The 22107-nt window shown below is 45.6% G+C and overlaps 1 protein-coding gene across 1 annotated transcript in view; it reads right to left on the bottom strand.

Moving 5' to 3' along the window:
- Positions 1-22107, bottom strand: part of EPS8 (EGFR pathway substrate 8, signaling adaptor) — a 143296-nt gene that overhangs the window by 12588 nt on the left and 108601 nt on the right. The window contains exons 11-17 of the mRNA XM_083464293.1: positions 20821-20925; positions 20000-20074; positions 18732-18880; positions 14636-14819; positions 9402-9535; positions 6078-6186; positions 5055-5192 (exon numbers count right to left, since the gene is read on the bottom strand). Coding sequence (XP_083320419.1) covers positions 5055-5192; positions 6078-6186; positions 9402-9535; positions 14636-14819; positions 18732-18880; positions 20000-20074; positions 20821-20925 — 894 coding nt within the window. The remainder of the gene's footprint in view (positions 1-5054; positions 5193-6077; positions 6187-9401; positions 9536-14635; positions 14820-18731; positions 18881-19999; positions 20075-20820; positions 20926-22107) is intronic.

Genomic DNA, 22107 nt, shown 5'->3' with positions numbered 1-22107 from the left:
CAACCTCATTCCTTCCACTATGGAGGAAACAGATGGGGAGGTGGACAGGCTCCACATGCTCTGTTCTGCTTCAGCACCTCCAGGCCACAGGTATCTCTTTTATTTGCAAGTCTTAACATTGCACAGTCACATACTGTTCGGTTTCAGGAAGTAGTCCCTGCTGTGGGTGGGGTTCTAGGACAGATGGGGCACAGCTGAGTCCTGGCTCTGGAGCAGCCAGGCCAGGGACAGAGTCCAGAAAGGCAGCCTCTAGATAAGGAGGGCAAGGATGTGATCAGCACCACGGAGAGCTCAGAGTGCATCTGAGTGCCAAACAAGCAAAACTTGAATATTGCTCCAACAACTATTAAACTCCTGACTGAGTCTTCAGGAGGGATTTGACTCCCTTTGGGCTGTTGGCTCCACCCCTACAGGGAACGAGAGTGCCACCCTTAAAGGAGCCTGGCTTGATTAAAGGTGGTGGCTTCTGAGCTGGTGTCTTGGGTGGTGGAACTACTTCAGGCATAAGGGTGGGCTGCTCTTTCTAGTGATGTGAGTTTTGAGAAGGCAGGAGGTGCTGATGAATGATTCTGAAGCCGAATCAACAGAATTATAGCGTCCCAATCAAGGGAAGTAACAGTACCACTCTATTCTGTCATGGTCAGGCCATGTCTGGAGTACGGTTTCCAGTTTTGGGCAGAGAAGGGCAACCAAGATGATCAAGGGTCTGGAAACCAAGCCTTATGAGGAACGGTTGAAGGAGCTGGGTATGTTTAGCCTAGTAAAGAGGAGACTGAGATAGTCATCTTCAAAAATCTAAAGGGATGTCACATGGAGCAAGCTTGTTTTCTCCTGCTCCAGAGGGCAGGAGCCAAACCAATAGTTACAAGAAGGAGGTTCTGGCTAAAGATCAGGAATAACTTTCTGACAGTAAGAGCTGTTCAACAGTGAAATGGACTCCATCGGAAGGTGGTAGACGCTCCTTCCTTGGGGGTTTTTAAGCAGAGGTTGGAATGCCATCTGTCATGGATGCTATAGTTGAGATTCCTGCATTGCAAGGGGGCTGGACTTGGGGCCACTCCCAATAATACAATTCTATGATCGTCTTCCTGGGTGGAGTGATGGTCTCTGTCTGTTGTCTCTTCCACTGAGGAGGGTGGAACTGAAGCTCTGGCTCTTGGGGACTCTTGGGTGATCTGCCAGCTAAGGTGTGGCCAGGTCCAGACTTACTAAGTGCCCTGGGGATGGGATCATTTCAGGAAACCTGCAACCTTTTCCTTGGGGCCTTTGAAACCTCCCTCATAAAAATAGAGTTCAATTTGCTCATGCAATACTTTCATATCCATTTTTTTTATTTAAAAAGTGGGATTCATGGATTATAGCAAGTTTTGACAACAAGTAACTGCTTCAAAACAGACTATGAAAACTACCTACCAGTAGGGACAGGGTTGTTTAGAGGCAGGGCTCTGCTTTCACAGGGTCAAGGAGACAAAATTGGCAGGAGTACTCAAAGGGGGCAGCAGCCTCAATACTGAATATATCCAAGACCAAAATAAGTCCACAACTTGCCTAATGTGAAAGTCTGACCCAAACACCCATGAATGGTTTCATTACTGTGAGTATAATGAAGCTGCAACTAGGTAGCCAATATGTTATAAACCAAAAGGGAAAAGATACACGAGGATCATTGTTGGAGAGTCTTCTCCAGGTTCATCCATCTGAGGTAGTGAGGTGAGCCTTCTTAATGGTGACACCCCAGCCATGGAACGCTCTCCTCGCAGATGCTTGCCTGGGCCCTATGATCTTTCCTCGCTTTTTGCTCCCCTGGGCCTTTTAATTAGAACTATTGTGGTTTGCCCCTTACTGGGTTTTCAGTGCTGCTTTATTAAGCCTAGGCTGCTTCACAAAATATCATGCTAATTTTTGGACTCATGCCGTTTCTGCATTGTTTTACCTGATTGCTGGTGACTGCATTCATATTGTTTTAAATTTGCGAACCACCCAGAGGGTATGGTTAATTGGGAAGTATATAAAACACCAACCAACCAACAGATAAATAAAAACTGGTCAGCACTGCAGAAATTCCGGAACACTCCAACAACATGCTTCACACCACACAGTGCAAACAAAACATGGAAACAATCCAGGCCTGCTGTTTGATATATGTTGTGACTTTGTAGTTCCCTCTGCTTGATAGATCGCAGCCTGAGGACCGCTGACTCATTTTTCTGAACATGCTTACACACCTCTTCAGGATGAGTCTCTCTGGTGTTTTTTTTTTTGGAAGAAATGTGCTGATCCTGTCCAGATAGTCAGTTATTAAGGATTACCTGGGCCTGCTCAAAAATTTATATCCCTTCCCAAACTAACTACACTCCATACCTACCAAGTTTCAGGTTTTTTTTAAAAAACACACACACGTGAGAGGCTCCCACCCTAACAAACTGTGGACCCCCTTCCTCAGTTCCTTATGGCCTCCAATTACCTCAATACTCCATAGTCAAAGCCAAAAAAAAAATCACCCCATGCCTCAAGTGCAATTTAAAGTACAAGTATTATCCTAAATGTTCTGGAGCTCAGGCACCCAGGGACCAAATTAGATGTCACATACTATTGCCTGTAACCTGAAAAGAACAGGAACAACAAAAGCAGTTTGGGTTGGAGGAACAGTTCTGAGGGAATGTAGTGATTAAATCATTTCTGCACTCAAAACCACCCTCCTGAGGTGCTTTTCTCCCTGTGAGAGGAAAATATACGGGTACAGTTCTCTGTTCAAACGTACCATCTTTGGGAGTGTGCTGTGTGCCCTTTAAATCTTAAGGACCTGTTAGTCCCATGTGAAACTTCCTGTATGGTATGGTTGTCAAGGGAAAAATCTACTCAGATCGCCTCTTCAGGGCCTTTTCTGTGGTGACTGTGCCCCTGTAGCAGTCCTTGCCAAGGCAGGTCAGGGATTATGGGAGTTGCAGTCATAGGTTCCTCACTTCTGCTATAGAAACTAGCTAGAGTGTTGTATACTGTCTACTGCTATTGCTGAGATTGCAGATGGAACTGTTACAACTCTTGTTAACGTTTTTTTTAATGGTTTCTATGCTGTTCTGAATTATTATTGCCCCTTTGTGAGCAGCCCTGAGGACCTTGGTTGAGGAGCAAGCTAAGGACACCAGAAGAAGAAGAAGAAGAAGAAGAAGAAGAAGAAGAAGAAGAAGAAGATAATGAAGGTGATGATGAAGAAGAAATATGGCCAACTCTCCGCTGCACAACTATTGAAAATAGTGAAAGTACACACTGTAGTTTCACAAGAGACAAAGGTTGAGTCTGATCAAGCGTAATCAGTGCTTGCCCAGATTATTATTATCTCTATCAACTTTCCAGGAACTAGGGCTGGAATTCTCCTGAAACCAGTAATTCAAGAGCTTCCCAATGTTTCCATCAGCCTTTATTGCTACATTACGATTTGTATGTCAGTATCTTAGCCTCTGAATAATGAATGGTAAATAATGGAAAATCTTCATTATCCTATTAAAGGCTTTAGCTTTTGGCTCAGACAATACAACTGAAAACGACGCAATTTCAAGGGAAGATCAGACAGGTTTAGCTGGAGCATGAAACTATGGTTTAGCTCAGGAACAGAGAAGAATATTGCCTTATTCTAAGAAGCGAAAAGGAACAGCAAACCTAAACCTCATGAACAATATGGGTTCCTTTAGAAATCTAGAAAAAAATTGCAGTTGTTATTGTTTTATTATTAATAATAATTACCCGCCTTCCACCTTTAAGATCACAGAGTGGGTTACAGCAATTAAAACCCAGGATTAAAAACAGTTTAAAAAAATGTCCAGTCACAGAAATAAGGTGGGCCCCAAAATTCTGCATCTCGAGTGACAAAAGTCAGGTGCATCTAAATGACTTTCCTCTGTACAAAGTCATCTGTACATATCATACACAAGTTATTGTCTGCTACAGTGTCAGGGTTAATGAGAGGGTGGAGAGATAGCTGTGTGTTTTATTTGAAACTGTCAGTTTTACTGAATCCTTATTTGCTTCCAATTTTAGCAGCAAAAAGGAAGGCACTTCGTTGCAAAGTGCACCATCAATTACAAAACTTAAACCTTAAAAACGCAAAAAGAATCTTCACAGCACTCAGTGGCTACACATGGCATCTAGAGAACTTTTTCTATACAGTCAAAGCTTCATACTTCCACCTCAAACCAGCCAGAAAACCATCAGTCCACACACATGCAATGCAAAATTTGAGAAAAGGTCAGGGTTCACACTTACAGAGGGGGAAATGGTGCGGGGGAATGTCAAGGAGGAAGTGGCAGTGGAAAAGGGGTGCGGAACACAACCCTACCTTAAATAATTCAAATTCCCTCTTTGGCATCAACAGCTAGCGATATAGAACAAGCATTTGAAATTATTTGAAACGCAAATAAATCCACAAGCGGACTTTGAATCTAAATAATACAGAGAAATGGAGGACTTAAATATATTTAAAGACAACTCTTTAAAGGGACGTATTCTGCTCCACACGAGGAAGAATCAAGTCAGCTTGTAAATAAAAGGTGAAGTGAATCTGTATTGCATTTGCAAGATAATCTACTGTGCTCTGAAACTGACACTCACAAACACCATTTAATACAAAGATTAGACAAGTTGTCAGGATGGAGTCCTTCAGTCAGGCTGCTGCAGCCTGACAGTTTAACAAGTCTGCTGAGGAATCCAGGAAAGATGTGTATTTGGAGCTGGAGTTGAAGGATGGCTGTTCATCCAGATGTTGTTACACTCCTAGCAGTTAGCCTAGCTTTGTTGGGGGGGGGCACCCTTGCTTGTTCTTCTGCCCTGATGGCGCCATTGCCAGGCTGATCTCTGCCTGACGGAAAGCTCTCCACCTGACCTGTTCGACTCTCTTCCGCAACTGCCACGCTGAGATAGAACTGGCTTTGCCAGACTCCCAGAATGAGCTGGCGTTCCTGGGGTATCATTCTACAGATTGGCCTGAGCCTTTCCCCTCTGGGGAAAAGCCTCACCCGCTTTCTCCTGCAAGAACCATCTGCAGAACGGGAGATACATACCTGTATGGTGTGCGTATAAGATGGCTCCGCACTGCCGCTTTCCTGAGATCGGAGAGGCTCCAAGATGTTGTTTGGCACGAATCCTGTGACCCCGCTGGCGTTTTGGACTTTCCACCACTGCTTCCTGTCGTCGAGAACCTGGAGCAAAGCAAACGTGGTCATAAGGAAGTGGGAAGTCAGCTCGTCACCTACATGATAGGAAAAAACAGGGCACTCCCTTACCCTAGAACAGAATATTGCCCACCATGGTCTAATTCTGCCTAGCAACCGTGCTCCATACAGGGCTCTTCCGTCACCTGCAATCTGATTCATCTAAATGGATTGAACCCGGTGTCTTCTGCAGGTTCTTTTCAGCATTATAAAAAGGATTCTGAATATTCTTACATTTCCAAATATAACTACAACGGACTCGGCTTTTCCTGTAATTCGCACGTTACAAGCAGTCACAACATGCGACATGCCCAGTGATATATTTGCAGACCGACTGCAAGTGTTTTGAGGATTATATAAAAAAACTGATTTAAACAAACCTATGTTTACAGCAAGGTTTTATATGCTTGCAAGGAACCACCAGGGTTTCCTGGGGAAACAGTTTCAAATCTGCACACCTAAAATGCAGTTTTTAATCAGCTGACAGTGGTGTTCTCTGCTTTAGGAGGGTCCAGAGAAGAGTGGATCCTGTGGCTCTGCATGCAGGAGGTCCAGGGTGGGGGACCTGTGCCCCCCCCAGGTGTTGCTAGACTACAAGTCCCATCATCCCTGATCTTGGGCCATGCTGGTGGGAGCTGGAGTCCGAGAAAGTCTGCAGGGTCACACGTTCCCCTAGCATCTCCTTCTGTTCTAATGCTCTCAATTCTCTGAATGCTTCCAGGAAGAAAAAAAGGCATGCAGCTGAACTAATCACATTAAATGCAAATTTCCCTAAGCTCCACAGAAACTTTTAGCGACATGATTCAAGAAGCGTGCCGCACGGAGCAGAAAATTACCAGGGAAGGGGTAAGGTCAAAACAAGCGCTGCATTACCTCTAAAATGTCATCCTTCAAGACAGAAAGTTCACTCTGGTTTCTTCCCACGAAGTCGTACTTGGTTTTGGCATACTTCTTGGTCGGGGTTTTATGCGCCTCATAATTTCTACAAAGCAAAAAGAGGCCAAACGTTATCCGGCTCCTTTTGCAGAGAACCCTAGCTGAGAAGAGTGAAGCAGCAATTCCTGCCTGCCGGCAAATATCATTAGCAACGATGATTTGCCCAGAATTTACTGCCATGCCATGCAATAAGGCATCCATCACAGCAGCAAAAAAAAAGCTGGCAATGGAAAATAATACTATTAACCACTGAAGCAGCTGTAAATATGAATTGAATTTATGACAGCGGCTGGGTGTTCCGTTTTGAAAAGCGTCTGCAGATGAGCACTGCAGGTGTATTCAACTTGCAGAACATTGCATCGTATTTAAAGCGGGGGGAAACAAGAAATGTGTAACCATTTGCAAATTGTTGAGGGAAAATCTCCAATAAGCCAGAAGCTAAGGGACACTGGCTGCCACAGCTTCAGTTTTCATAGCTCTTGGGAGTGTTAGCCTGACACTATTGTCCCCGTGGTTTTGAGAGTGAGCCAAAGGCAAGCCCAGGTTGAAGGAACACGACATTTCTTCATCAACAAAATAAAAATAAAAATAGGTTGTCTGTCAGAAGCTATGCAATGTATTTTCTTTTTGAAAAACATTCTTATTTTAAAAGTTTAGCACATTACACTTCACAGCTCTGACTCTAAATGCCATCTGTCCTCAGCCTTCAGGAACAGGGAGGTGGAAAAAAGCTTTAAAAAACACCAAGAGGAATACTACTCCTAATAAATCAGTCACAAGCACAAAATAAAGGGAACCCAACTCATAATGAGAAATGGAATGCAATGATTGTGCAACAGAAGGTGCCGACGGCGCATCACAGAGGCAGGAAACAAGTTTTCATCACCATCCATCGATTGTAAACTACTGATTCTGAGCACACCTTTTGGGTACTCCAGTAGCTACCTCGTATTTTTTGGTTAGCTGTGGAGAACTGTTCCAGTTTACTTGAAGAGGGGAGAAGAAGGAGATCAGAGAGTTGACTGACCCTCACTTATCCAAAATGCTCGCAATAGCCAATTATCTTCTGCAGATGTGGGCCAATATAAGCAACGCCCCCATTTCCCCCACTCTTTGGTAATGTACATACTCTGCGTTCTTCCTCACCCACCCGAAATCATTTGGATAAATGAGGTTCCCAGCATTGAGGTGTGAAGATATGCGCCTGAAGGTGAGCACTTCACTTTGGCAAGATGGAAAGAGCCATAAGTAACACAGTCCAAATAATCAGCAATCCTGATCACCCATTTCACACATAGCATTTGGTACTTACAACAAGAAGCCATATGGTTTTCTAAAAACAACCCTGTAAGTATTTGTAGTGTTTGCTGGTTTTGCCAAATGAGGAGCTCACCTGGGAAACCAAGTTGAGCCCAGGTCATGGTCTGAAGGCAGAAGATGCAACCAGCTTGATGAAGGAATTCTGCGTATCCTGCCTTGGGCTTCATGATGGAAGGAAGGTTGGATATCAAATGTGTGTGCACGCATGCATGTCGTATGTACTTAAATAAATACACATTAAGACACAAAAGTGGTGACAAGCCAGGGATAGTTTATTACAAAAAGTCTTCAAATGGTAGTATAAATTAGCTTGATTCTCCTCCAGAAGTTGTTCCCACAGACAGGGGCAGCTAGAGAGCTGTGACAGTCTCAGTTTTGCACCTTGTAGAAGTCAGCAGGAAGGAGGAGAATGGGGACAAAAGTTGGCACTGCCTCTCTCATTGGCTCTGGCGCAACCTACTGGTGGGCTCCCTGGCTTCTGCCCCATCAGCCCCAAAGGGGACCAGCCACCATTGTCTTCAGCTGTTGCACCAAGCAATTAATATGTTCCATTAGCCGGGAGGGAGGAAATTTTAACTCAGAGAGAGACACACAGAGACAGACAGACTGGGGGTGGGGAGAGACAATCGCTGCTTTGGTTTGGTGGCTCTGATACGTTGCAAGTTGCCCACAGGCAACATTACAGCCTAAGGCAGAATGTGGAGTCCTGGGCACATTCATGCACCTGCTTCTTAATGCTTCCCATCACCTGAAAAGTTACCCTAATATGGCTACTCTCCAGGGGGCACGAAAAGGGAGAGGGAGAAATGGTTGCTTTGCAAAACAAAGCACTCTAAGAATGAGGAGTAATTAACAAGGGATTGTAAAACTAACTGGCCCACAAGGAATTGATAGGCTGATTTGAAGAGGTGGCTGCCTACCATGCATTTGGTCTGGGAAGAGATGAAGTAAGTGGCTTTCAGCCCTAAACCTGAATAATAATAATAATAATAATAATAATAATAATAATAATAATAATAAATTATTTGTACCCCGCCCATCTGGTTGGGTTTCCCCAGCCATTCTGGGCGGCTTCCACAGAGACCAAAAATACACTAAAATGTCACCCATTAAAAACTTCCCTGAACAGGGCTGCCTTAAGATGTCTTCTGAATGTCAGGTAGTTGTTTATCGCTTTGACATCTGATGGGAGGGCATTCCACAGGGCGGGTGCCACTACCAAGAAGGCCCTCTGCCTGGTTCCCTGTAGCTTTGCTTCTCGCAATGAAGGAACCACCAGAAGGCCCTCAGCGCTGGACCTCAGCGTCCGGGTAGAACAATGGAGTTGGAGACGCTCCTTCAGGTATACTGGACCAAGGCCGTTTAGGACTTTAAAGGTCAACACCAACACTTTGAAACTACCTGGACCAGGTGACGTGTGCTTAAGATGGGGAGCACTTCCACCCATAGGCTATAAGCCTCTTCTCCCATTGACTCAGCAGTGTGGGAGCCAGTCCATGTAACCAGACCCCAGGCAATTGCAGGGAACATCTCTCTCCTGTATTTATTTTGCTGAAGGCTAAAGCAAGATCACATTTTTAAAAAATGGACACACCACTGTTGACCTTGGCCACAGACAACAAAGGAATGGGTTGTTTGGAAGTGTAATAACGTTCCAGGCTCCAATTAAGAGCATACGACTCAATTTTTCATCTCTTTTTTGAAAGCAAACATTGATAGTAGTGAATTAGGACATAATTTGTCAGAGGCCCCTCAGAAAAAGCAGAGTAAAAGCAGAGTAAAAGAGGTTTTAGATATTAGCTCTAACACAGAGAGAGGATTGTCTACTTCTAGAACCAATGGAGAGAAGTAGAAGTAAAGAGGCAGGCACCCTCCACCCTGAAAGCAACCGGTTGGGACAGTTCTCCACAGCTGTGCACATGACATCCACTGAAATGTTACCTATCTACATGTCGGCTAACAGTTTGCTTAAAAGCGGCTACAGCTGCCCCCTGGTCCGGCAAGGGCCCTCGCTTGTAAGCTGTGTTACTGAATGCGTACCCTTCAGACGGAGGATAATCTGAGATACTGGAATGCTGAAAGAGAGAAAACAAGAAACGTTTGTCAGTCACAGAAAGTCCACAGCTGACTTTCCATTGCACATAATGCACAGCTTCTCTGTGCACTCACACCACAATCATTGTCTTAATTGTCTTAAAGGCTAATTCACACAACTATGGAAAACCTGGCAGGGCAAAGCCACCTTGGGGATGCCTTGGGTTCATGCCAGCAGGTTCACAAGCCTGCAATGCACGGAAGTCATCAGCTCCAGAACACTTTTGCCATGCCTTTCTTCTAGTCTTGGGAGACAGGAGATGGTTCGCCTGTACATTGCTTCCAAGAACGCAAGACAGAGGTTTGAAGGAAGCCTCTCTTCATACACGGCGCACAATTCCTTCATGACTCATATCAGCGCAGAGCTTCCACTTCCACTATTTTCTCTAGTTGATCATTGCCCAGAAGACAACAGAAGCTAAGCAGAGAACATGCTTCTGCCATCTTCCCCAATCTGGTACCTTCCAGATATTGTAGACTACAACTCCCATCAGCCTCATGGCTATGCTGGCTGGGGCTGATGGGAGCTGTAGTCCAAAATATCTGGAAGGTACCAGGTATGAGAAGTCTGTTTCAGAGTGTTGGGCACAGGAAGCTGCCTCCTACTCTGGTCCCTGCATCCCAGTATGTATTGTCTACACCAGGCATAGGCAAACTCGGCCCTCTAGATGTTTTGGGACTACAACTCCCATCATCCCTAGCTAACAGGACCAGTGGTCAGGGATGATGGGAATTGTAGTCTCAAAACACCTGGAGGGCGGAGTTTGCCTATGCCTGGTCTACACCGACACAGAAACATAGGAAGGTGCTTTGCACTGAGTCAGACCATTGGCCCATCTAGCAGCAGCTCTCCAGGTTTCCATGAGAACTTCAGGAGACACTGGCCCACGGTCCATCATGTCCAGCATCTTGTTCTCATGTTGGCCCACCAGGTGCCTGTGGGAAGCTTGCAAGCTGGACCTGAGACAACAGTACTCTCCCTCTCCTGTGATTCCCAGCAGCTGATATTCAGAAGTATAATAATAATAATAAATTTTATTTATACCCCACCCTCCCCAGCCAGAGCCAGGCTCAGGGCGGTTGTTAACATCAATAAAATCACAGTAAAAACATAATAGGGGGGAAAGGGGGGGAGGGGAAAAAACCCAATTTAAAATACAGATTAAAATGCAATTTAAAATGCAGCCTCATTTTAAAGTAGCTGATAAATCAAGACCATAAGGGGAGGGAAACATAAGGGTCAGACTGAGTCCAAACCATAGGCCAGGTGGAACAGCTCTGTCTACAGGCCCTGGAGAAAAATGTCAAGTCCCACACGGCCCCAAGTCTGTTGTGACAGAGCGTTCCACCAAGTCGGGGCCAGTACTGAAAAGGCCCTTGAGGCTCGGGACCTCCAAAGTGTTGTTATTTGTGGACCTTAAGGTCCTCTCCTGGGCATACCAGGAGAGGCGGTCCTGCAGGTACGTGGGTCCTAGGCCGCATAGGGCTTTAAAGGTCAAAGCCAGCATGCCTCTGACAGTGGACGAAGAACAGGGAGCCTCTCCCATCGCCCCCTGGAGATACGTGCGATGAAACCTGCATACAAAACAGATGCTCTACCCCCAGGCTAAGGCCCCTCCCCAACCTGACTGCCAGTGGCTCTCCAGAAACTCAGGCAGAAGCCTAACCCAGACTCGCTACCTGAGCCTTTTAACTGGGATTGTCAGGGACTGAGCCTGGGACACAGCACTGAGCTATGTGGATGCTTCCTGGATCTGCAATATGGGTACCAGCTGCTGCAACATCCGCCAGCAGATGCTACACAATGTATTTGAGAGCACCGAAGTTGCTAAGATCACCAGCTACCACCTGGCATGTACCACCAGGGACGTGAATTCCAGTCACTGGTATGACTCCAGTGTGCTGCAAAAGCACAAAATGTCTCTTAATAATTGCAGTGGAAACAACTGACACCACCTTGTAGTTCATTACAGTAATTATTCACAAGCAGGAAACCTATTCAAAGTAGCTAGGGGGGGTTGGGGGGGGAGAATGCCAGCAGATGTCTCTGCAGCTTAAGCTCGGAATAATTTTCAGGAATCAGAATTTCTGATGTACTTTCCTAGACGTCAGATCAAAGCTTACTTCTCCGGGTTAGGCACTGTAGCCATGGCAGCCACAAGTATGCTGTTAACTCGCACTGGGGTGCATTTTTCTGTATTAAAAAAAAAGGATGCCCTGCAGGAAAAAGGCAATCTTGTGAGGGTGAGCTCTGAGATTAGGGTACACAGAAGTTTTTTCATGCCACTGACTCACTGGGGGGCTTGCGACTCCAGTCTGAAAAGGAAACAGAGGCTGAAGTTTCTGTGTCAATCTTTTCCACACCTTTCCATCAGAGTACAGTGGTGTCCCGCAAGACGAATGCCTCGCAAGATGGAAAACTCGCTAGACAAAAGAGTTTTCCGTTTTGGAGGTGCTTCGCAAAACGAATCTCCTATGGGCTTGCTTCGCAAGACGCCAATGTCTTGCGAGTTCCTGCTGGTTTTTTTTCCTCCCCCCCCCCTTTTTCTAAGCCGCTAAGCCGCTTATCAGCTGACCCAATCAGCAGATAAGCCGCTAAAAGCCGCTAAAAGCCGCTAATAGCGCTAATCCGCTAATCCCTTCAATGGGCTTGCTTCGCAAGACGAAAAAAACGCTGGACGAAGAGAATCACAGAACGGATTCTTTTCGTCTTGTGAGGCACCACTGTAAAAGGTTGCAATCTGTCAGCCCAAATTCAGGGCCTGGAAGCTGGACAGAGTCTGCATGTTCACCCTAAGAGTTTTGGAAGCCCTCTAACGTGCACCCAGATGAAGACACCAGAAGCCAATGTCATTCCTTCACAGATTTCAGTTGGATACTGTGAAACCTGGCAATTTTCTGATTTCTTTCTTTCTTTGTTTCAGGGAAGACACTGCTCCTGTCTTACTAGGAATCAAAGACTGTCTTCTGTTCCTCTTGCACTACTATTGATTTCTGGACCTATTGGTAATGGTCACATTTACATGTCAAGCTAAACCACAGTTTAGTGTGATTTGCACATTCTCCCGCCCCTCTCCTCTTTCAGCATTGGATGACAACTTTGAAAGCGGTTAGTTGTTGGGGTTTTTTTTTTTGCAGAAAACTGGCATGCCATTGCATGCAAAGCAGGCACTGTGGTTTATAATAAACTCTGGCTGGTTTCAGAAGCCACCTTCCTAACTCACGGTTTGAAGTCGGCTTGTTTTGAAACATATCAGAATTTGTTCTTAATCAGAACCACTGGGATCCAGTGAAATGGAGGCTACATGGAGGCATGTCAACTTTAGAAAACCTCAGGCTTGTTTCCAACATGTCACACTAAATCATGGTTTAGTGTGAAATGTGAGGCCACTATATTTTATTCTTTGAAGGGAGAACCCAAAGACACACTGAGCCTCATGACATTTCCCCCACCTGCTGGTTATCAGTATACCTCATCTACACTAGCAAAGCCAAATGAGTCTGACTTACATTTTACGGCGGGAATTAAAGAGCTTTGTGATTTCTGCCCTTAAAAATAAAGGGAAGCCAGGCTGCAGTCAGGATTCCTTGCTAGCAGGTGCTGCTAATAAGTGAACAGAATAGCACAGAGTTCTTCATAACTATCTGGTTACTGGCTTCTCACCCAACCCAAAAGCCTGTGTATACCTTAGTGTCCATGAACTGTTAACATCCAAAGTAAATAACCTAAAAAAGCACAGGTTTTTTTTTTTTTACATTTAGAAGCTTTCGTGCGCTTATAAAGAACATTGTTCTTAAATAAATAATAACATCCTTAAGTTACTCCTTCTCCCCTCTAGGCATCCTGCCATGCTCCCTTCCACCATAGCAAAAATCTAAGATATTGGCAGGTGCATGTAAGTACAAGAGAGAGACAAAGACTTTAAAAAAAAAACCCATCAGCAGGAAACATGGATGGGCAGAACTGTGAGGTTCAGACAGATGGGAGTGTTGAGCAGGGCCAGATTTAGGTTTGATGAAGCCCTAAGCTACCGAAGCTAACGGGGCCCTTTATATGTCCAGTTGTTGTTGTCAACAACAAATTGTCACCGTTTTTCGTGTTGAATATATGCTATATGGTAATTTATGGACCTAGTAGGTATCTAAAGCCATTTGCACATAACAAAATATGTATTTTATCAAAGTATAGAAATATAGAAATGAGCAAACCAGTGATATTTTAGGGAGCAGGCTAGCAGGAGGGGCCCATTACTTACATCATAGGAGCCTACACAACACAAAACACTGTTGCTGTATGTAGGTTTTATTTTGTTTTTTAACTTATATTTTGGAAATGTACACCCAGTTTTTTTGGGGGGGGCAAGAGAGTAAATCTGGCACTGGTGTTGAGCATCGCTGCTGTGGGGCAGAGGAGGAGGAGGCACTAGCTGCTGCTATTAAAAAAAATAGTTTTTTAAAAATGCACCCACCGGCCCCACCTTGGCTATGGCCCCCAGTCAATATCCATCTTTAGGATGCTTCACAGGTACCTAGTCTTGGATCCATTAGCTTGCCTGCCTTTGGAATGGCTGCCTCTTTCCCCAAAGGAGTTAGCAGCCAAGGGGTTGAAAGGAAGAAGAAGTAGATGCCAAAGGGAAGAAAGGATGGCAGCGCTTGATGTTAGAATTCCTGCTCCACAATTGCAGTCATGGGATTTTTGTCTATCACATGACGGTATATGTTCTGACTCCACAGAGTGGGAAGTTCTGGAGCTCCGTTCTGGAGCCTACACTCGAGTAGGACCCTGGCAGAGATATATGCCCGACTGGCATGTTCTCTCCTTCCTGGTCTTTTGTTCGGGCAGAAGAAAGCTCATGAAGCTCCCGAATGAAAGACCAGGAGGGAGAGAACATGCCAGTCGGGCATGTGTCTCTGCCAGGGTCCTACTCAAGTGTAGGCTGAACTCCTGACACTTGTAAACAGCCATAAACAGCCATTGTAGAATTGCTGTGTGGATCACATCGCCTGCCTGTTTCCCGCTGGCCTGATGCGCACAAACCCTCCACCTGGGCTTAGAAGCCGGCGGCAGCCCTCTTCCCTACCTCGGTTGATAACCTTTTCAACTCTTGCTTCCGCTGGTGCTCAGCTACATTTGCCACCGACTCGGCTAGCTGGTTGAGCTCTTGTTCCTTTGGGGATCCCATGAAGCTCAGAAGAGGGGGCTCCCATCCGTTCCTGAACCGCGGCACGTAGGGTGGGATGAACTGCTCCTTGGGCCACTCTGCTCTGCATTCAAGGAGGAACAGGTTTGAAGACATGACTAGGTTGCCCACTGTGAAACAATTCCCCAAATATTACTACTAAATTATGGTTACCAGATTTTTTTCAATGAAGCCTGAGTAGCAACAGGGAGTCAGTAGTGGGGATGGTGAGGCAAAAGACCCTGGGCCCAAGCACACATGTGCATTGTATAAAGGTGCAAAGCCCTTCTTTTGCACCCTTGAAACATAAATGCACAGAGTTTTTAAAAAACTGGCAACGGCTGCCCGCCCATGACTCCCGAGCCTCCCCCAATCAGTCAGAACAAAGGGGGAAGGAGCAGGAGATCTGTACAGCCAAATGTCCCCTGTTCCCCTTCAGCAGTGGCGGCGGCAGTGGCAGTCAGCAGCCCAGAGCCAGCCTGGTAGTGCAGCTCCTGAAGCCAGCCAGAGCCAACTGCGCTACCAGGCTGGCTCTGGGCTGCTGACTGCCGCTGCCACATTTCCCAGGACAGATTTGTAAATCTGGGGACATTCCGGGGATGGCATTTCTCCGGGGACAGATTTGCAAATCCAGGGACTGTTCCCGGGAACTGGGGACGTCTGGTAACCCTATATTAAATTATCTGAATTCTTGCAGGAAGATTGGGAAGCGACTCTCAACCTACTGGGTGGCTCTTTAAAAGAGGACTGGACAAATTCACGAAGGATAATACTATCAAGGGTTACGAGCCACGATGGCTGTGCTCTGCAGTAACGCTTCTTACAACCAGTTGCTGAAAGGGAAGGGAGGGGAGGGGAGGGGAGAGGAGGGGAGGGAGAGGGGTTTTGCACTCAGGTCCTGCTTGCAGGTTTCCCACAGGCATCTGGTTGGCTGCTGTGAGAACAAGATTCAGGACTAGATGGGCCATTGGCCTGATCCAGCAGCCTTGTCTTCTGTGATTATGTTCTACTCTCTGCTGCAAAAAATAAGCTTTGCTAAAGCAAGGGAGGGGTTGGGGGAGTACCAGTGGCATAGCGTGGGGGGTGCAGGGGGGGCCGGCCGCACCGGGCGCAACATCTGGGGGTTAGGGTTAGGGGGCGCAAATCCACGGGTTAGGGGGCGCAAATTACTTGCCTTGCCCCGGGTGCTGACAACCCACGCTACGCCACTGGGGAGAACAGCTACTAGTCTCAAGAGTAGTTATTTAAAAAAAAATCCTGAGATTTAAAAAACTTATTATTATTATTATTATTATTATTATTATTATTATTATTATTAAAATTTCTACACCATCCTTCATCCAGAGTTCACAGTGCTGTTTATTATAGAGTAACTAATGTACAACTAAGAGTCTCAGAATGATGTGCCATGTTTATTATATTCCAGTATGTCAGGGACAGTATACAACCAGATCATTTTTTAATTTTATTTTTTGCTTTATTGCAATATTGCATTATATGCTGAACTATGCACCTATGTAAATGTATGTTTTTCTTCTTATTTTTTTTCTTCTTATTATTTAAAAAAGTACACAGACAAAGCTAGGAAACCACAATGCTTTCACTTTCTCAACACTTGTGTTTCTCACAGCGTATCACTGCTGGCAGCTTCTAACGAGACGGGGATTTCTGGAATCAGTGAAGATATTCCGCTGAGATCAGCTGGCTCTCATTACGTGATGTTACTGCACCAGAAGCAGGATTTTCCTCGCAGGGTTAGAGATGCCTACGCACCATGCATAGAAAGCATTGCCCTGTGGTTTGAATTACTGATTTTCACATACATCTCCCTGAAAGACACTTTATGGTTCCCTTTTCTCCTTTTTTGGAGGCCATCTCTTATTTATGGGTGTTGTCGGAAATGGATGAAGGTAATAAATGCCATCGAACCAGTCCTAAGAGGAGGCAGAATTAATAGGACACCGGTGTAGTTTTTGCTTACTTATAGGCATGGTGAGAAGGTGAGGAGAGAGCAGGGTATTTTAAAAAATAATAGTCATATCTGCTGACAAGTGTCACAGCTATGGCATAGCTCTGAGCTAGGATAGAGCAAGGGACAGAGAGTGGGTGATTTCCACGAGACTTTGGACAGAATAGAATGGGTAATTTTCCACGAGTCCCTGAATAGGATTGTTAAAATGATCTAAGCTCTTTTGATTTGGTGTGAGGATAATTTCCAGGTTGAATGGAGGTGAGCTTCAGACAACACACCTGTCTAAACTTTCCATCGCCTGCACCATCATCCCACTCTATGAATGCCGATCTAAAGATGACCTTATCAATACAGTGGTACCTCAGGTTACAAATGCTTCAGGTTACAGACTCCGCTAACCCGGAAGTAGTAGTTGTTGTTGTTCAGTCGTTTAGTCGTGTCCGACTCTTCATGACCCCATGGACCAGAGCACGCCAGGCACTTCTGTCTTCCACTGCCTCCCGCAGTTTGGTCAAACTCATGCTGGTAGCTTCGAGAACACTATCCAACCATCTCGTCCTCTGTCGTCCCCTTCTCCTTGTGCCCTCCATCTTTCCCAACATCAGGGTCTTTTCCAGGGAGTCTGTTAAAAACTTTACCTCAGAATGAGAACAGAAATCACGTGGTGGCGGCGCGGCGGCCCCATTAGCTAAAGTGGTACCTCAGGTTAAGAACAGTTTCAGGTTAAGAATGGACCTCCGGAACGAATTAAGTTCTTAACCCAAGGTACCACTGTATAGGAAGTCACATTGCCAGTCCTCCCAAGACTCGCTCTGAGACTCCACCTCACCAAGCGCAGCTTTTTCCCTGGCATGGCATGTGTTCTTCACACAAACTGGGGGATTCATAAGGCAAGTCCATGTTGTGGTGCGATCTGCAAGCCCCATTTGGGGCAGTTTTTCAGATTTCTGACCAGTGAGTCATGTCAGGCCTATAAGAACTGCAGCTGCTGCGGCTACCACCCAGGAGGACTCCCCTGCTCAGCGTTTGAGGGCCCCGCTCCTGCCACTCTTCACCTGGCCCAGGGTGGGGCCTGATGGGCTCTATAAAGGACTTCTGCCACTGCTGCTGCTAGGCAGAGAGGGCTCCGTTTTGTATTGTTTTTAAGTTGCTGTTATTTTTACCATTTTAAACTGTGATATTAATGCTGTATTCTTAGTTTTAGATTTTGATTTATGTGGAAATTGTTTCCCATTTGGTTGTGTATTGTTTTGATGTGGTTTATTTATTGTTTATGACTTTTGTAATTACAATGGTACCTCAGGTTAAGTACTTAATTCGTTCCGGAAGTCCGTACTTAACCCGAAACTGTTCTTAACCTGAAGCACCACTTTAGCTCATGGGACCTCCTGCTGCTGCCGCGCCACTGGAGCACAATTTCTGTTCTCATCCTGAAGCAAAGTTCTTAACCCAAGGTAATAGTTCTGGGTTAGCGGAGTCTGTAACCTGAAGCGTATGTAACCTGAAGTGTATGTAACCCGAGGTACCACTGTATGTAAATCTTGTTACGCTGTAAGCCACCTTAAGCATTGTTTTTTTACTGTGGAAAGGCCGCATACAAATAAAAAATGATGATGATGTTTTCAGAACCCTGATCCCACGGCAAAACAACTGGGGGAAGGTCGTAGCTCAGGGGGTAGAACATCTTCTTAGCATGCAGAAGATTTCAGGTTGAACCCCTGGCTTCTCCAGGTAGGACTGGGAGAAATTCCCTGTCTGAAATCCTGAAGAGCTGCTGTCAATCAGTGCAGACAATACTGAGCTAGATGGACCAGTGGTCTGACTCTGTTACTAGACAGCCTCCTATGTTCTCAGCATTCACACCAGTGTGCACAGAATAATAATAATAAATTAGTAATATTTTTTTTTGTATCCTGCCCTCTCCGGCCAAAGCTGGGCTCAGAGAAAAAGCCGGATGATGCCCGTGAAGCATAACATAGCTCATATTGGTAGATAAACAAGCCAAACATGTTAATTTCCTTTTACCTGGCTTTGGTCCACGTGTCACCTAGAGACACCCATAGCTGTCCTTCGTCACTTGTGACGGTGTAACGCAGGAAGTCTATTGTGTCTTTTGTTAAGAGGGGGCTGAGGACTGTGCTAGCGAGATGAGGCCCTCCCGTTGCCTGCACCACCTACGACAAAGAGAATTGAAAGCAGGCTTATTGTTGATATGGTAGGCGTGATCATGGATGTTCTTGAGCCTGGCGTTTGAGGAAGCATTGCCAGGGAAGACTCTCACCCTGTGTTTTGTAATTGGGTTCAAGTGTAAAAAGGAAAATCGCTGCCTTCTCCTTTAACATACATGCAAATGAGGCTGGAGTCCTTTCCCAGCTGCTGCTTTTATGTATTTTAAAGGGAATTTTCAATGAGTTGCACAGGCGCATGCTTTGCAACTGAAACTAGTCAAGCGTTTGGGACCCAGTTCCAATTTCTTTTCAGCATTTTTAACCTACACTTGGCCGAACGGAGCCTTTGCAATTGATCGGACAAGATGTCAGCGAAACTGCAATGCGTTCTGAATCCAGCTGGCACAGTTGCAGGAAGTTTTTGATGCAGGGGATGCCTCTACTAATGGGATCAGAAGGGATATGATGATATTTCCCGATTCCTCTTCTATCTGCGGTGCCCTCACCCAATACCCTCCAGAACAGGTGGAAGGGGGCTTCAGGGAGAAAGCCTACATCAACTGCTACTAGGTAACAATGGCTATGAACTGTCCCCATTGAGAAAGATAGTATGCCTTTTAAAACCAGTTGCAAATCACAAGTGTAGAGAGTCGCTGTTCTGCTCAAGTTCCTGCTTGCAGGGCTTCCCCTGGCCAATGTGAGAACAGGATGCTAGACTAGATAATGTTTGCTCTTACAGAAGAAATGGGGGGGGGGAATTGTCTTTCTTCTTCTCTAGTTAGCAGAAGTGTCCCCACGACCCAAAGCTCTTCCACAAATGCAAGAGCACAAACTGGGTTCCACCAAAAAGTTTTTTTTTTTAGTGTAGACAATGCTTTTCGTTTTCGTGGCATGCACCATCTCCACTGTCCATTTCCCATTTGATTAATTTCGAAGGGATCAGGAGCTATAAAGCTGAGATAGCTCAATCAGCAGAACACAAGACTCTGAATCTCAAGGCCGGGGGATCGAGCCCCACATTGGGCAAAAGATTCCAGAGTTAGATGACCCTCATGGTCCCTTCCGATCATAAAGTCTATGATTTTATGAAACATTGTGATGTTTTACATCTAGAAATAATCTTACCATATTTAAAGGGGTAAACAGAAAATGAATCAATTCGGATGCGCTGGGATTCTGGATGTGTGACTTTAATTTAGCCTGCAGGAGAAAAGAAAAGGAAGAGAAAGAGAAAAGTTTAATGGTAAGGATTTGCTGAACTAATAAATTTAAGTGGAATACAAAAAAGGGAGGTATGAGGAGGTCCAGGGAAATAAGCTTAAGGAAAATAAGAAACGGAAAATTAATGTGTTTTTAACTGTTTTTACTTTGCATTTTTCTTTTCCTTTTTTCATTTTTATTGTAATGTGTGAAAAAAATCTTAATAAATATCTTATAAAAAAAAGGAAGAGAAAGAGAAATAACTATTTTAAAGGCAGTTAATGGGAAACAACAAATCTTAGTACTGAAACATGCAGGCTTTGTTTAGAAGGTCCAGGGCAATATCTGGTTGCTAGTTAAAACACTGTCAGGTAGCAGGAAAGCTCTTTGACACTGCCTGTCAAGGCAGAGCATCAAACCTATAGCTTTTTATTTAATCACAGTACACGATGTCTCAGACTGGATGATGGGTAAAATGCCTTGGGCATGCAAGTCCCTCCTTCTCTCTTTGATCCTTTCATAGAGATGCCCTTTGTTATTTTCAGGCAGCTAGGCTCCACTTCCACTGTTGTCGGTTGTGTGCCTCTGAATACCAGTTGCTGGGGATTACGAGTTCTGTTGCGCTCCTACTTCCCACAGTCATCTGGTTGGCCACTGTGAGAATGGGAAGCTGGACAAGAAGGGCTTTCCCTCCCAATCCAGCAGGGCTCTTACGTTTTGTTTGTATTTTGCACGCAGCCACTTACCAGAAGGTTGAAGCCGTGTTTAAATTTTTGCAAACAGTCGACAAATTCGTCTTGAGGCGGAGGTTTGGAGCGGAGAGTTAAGACACCCTCTGGGGAACAAAGAACAAAAGAAAATCACCTGGTAGAATTTCTTGGGAGGCATCCACAACATGTGAAAGCAGAGTGAGGTGCCTCTGAAGGTACACAGTAGTGGTAGCAGCAGCAGAAGCGCATCAGGGAGAGTGGTCCTAGCTCAGCACTCCCCCTGCAGTGTTAAGTTGGACTCCAACACACATCAGCCCCAGCCAGCATGACCAATGGCCAGGGATGATGGGAGTTGTAGTCCACCACCCCTTACCTTGGTTTCCTCCAAGGCCATTAAGTTCATAGCTTTAAATTACTGAACTGCACAACTGTCTACAAGATGATGGTGGTGGTGGTGGTGGTGGTGATTACTTTATATACCACCCTTCATCATAATATCTCAGTGGCTCTCTCCATGAGAGCTTACATAGTCCTCAAGTGTCAGGAGCCAGTCAGCAGTAAATCACACTGAGGTAAGTTTTCCTTTTATTAGAAAAAACAGGATCTGCACAGGGGAGTCAAGCCAAATGAGAACAGCAACTCTTCAGTAGGTCTGGTCAGTTGCAGAGACTGAAGGTCCCTGCCTTCCACCTCTGCCTAAGTCCCCTCCTCTCCAGGGTTTCCCCCAAAACATTCTGAGACTGTGCTTGTAAGTCTGCCTTTGCTCCTCCCACTTCAGGCCTCTCTGAGTTCTGGGAGACCAGGGCAGACACTCTGGCTTCTTCAACAGCCCGACTCATCACTGCCTCTTGGCCTCCATCCTCTCCTGCTTCTGCCTCTGCTTCCGGACTTCTCTCTGCCACAGACTCTCCGGGCTCACTAAGCCCTGCTGCCTCTTCAGCTTCCATCTGCTCCTCCTCTCAATCTTCTCACTCTGACCACTGATTGTCATCCCACCACCAATCCCCGGGCTCTGAGCCTTTTTCCCTTGAGGGTTCCCCACCATTCCTCTGCATCCAACCAGCCCGTGACAAGGGGCATTTGAATGTTGTTGTTGTTTGTCCAAATCCCAGGCTCTAATCAGGCGTCACTTCATGGCAACGGTAGCCAACCCTGTGCCCTCCAGATGTGGTGGGACTCCCAGCTCCCATCTGCCCCAGCCAGCTCAGGGATTATGCAAGTGCCTAATCTGACAGCACTGAAAAGGTTACAGGTCCCTCATCCCCAAAGCTGGATACGCGGGGGTCTCTTGGAAAGCCATTCAGGCAAAAGGAACCCCTTACC

This window comes from Podarcis liolepis (genome assembly GCF_965112155.1).
Source record: "Podarcis liolepis genome assembly, chromosome: 10".
NCBI lineage: Eukaryota > Metazoa > Chordata > Lepidosauria > Squamata > Lacertidae > Podarcis > Podarcis liolepis.
The sequence above is the reverse complement of the archived record's forward strand: the minus strand, read 5'-3'. Positions and strand labels throughout refer to the sequence as shown.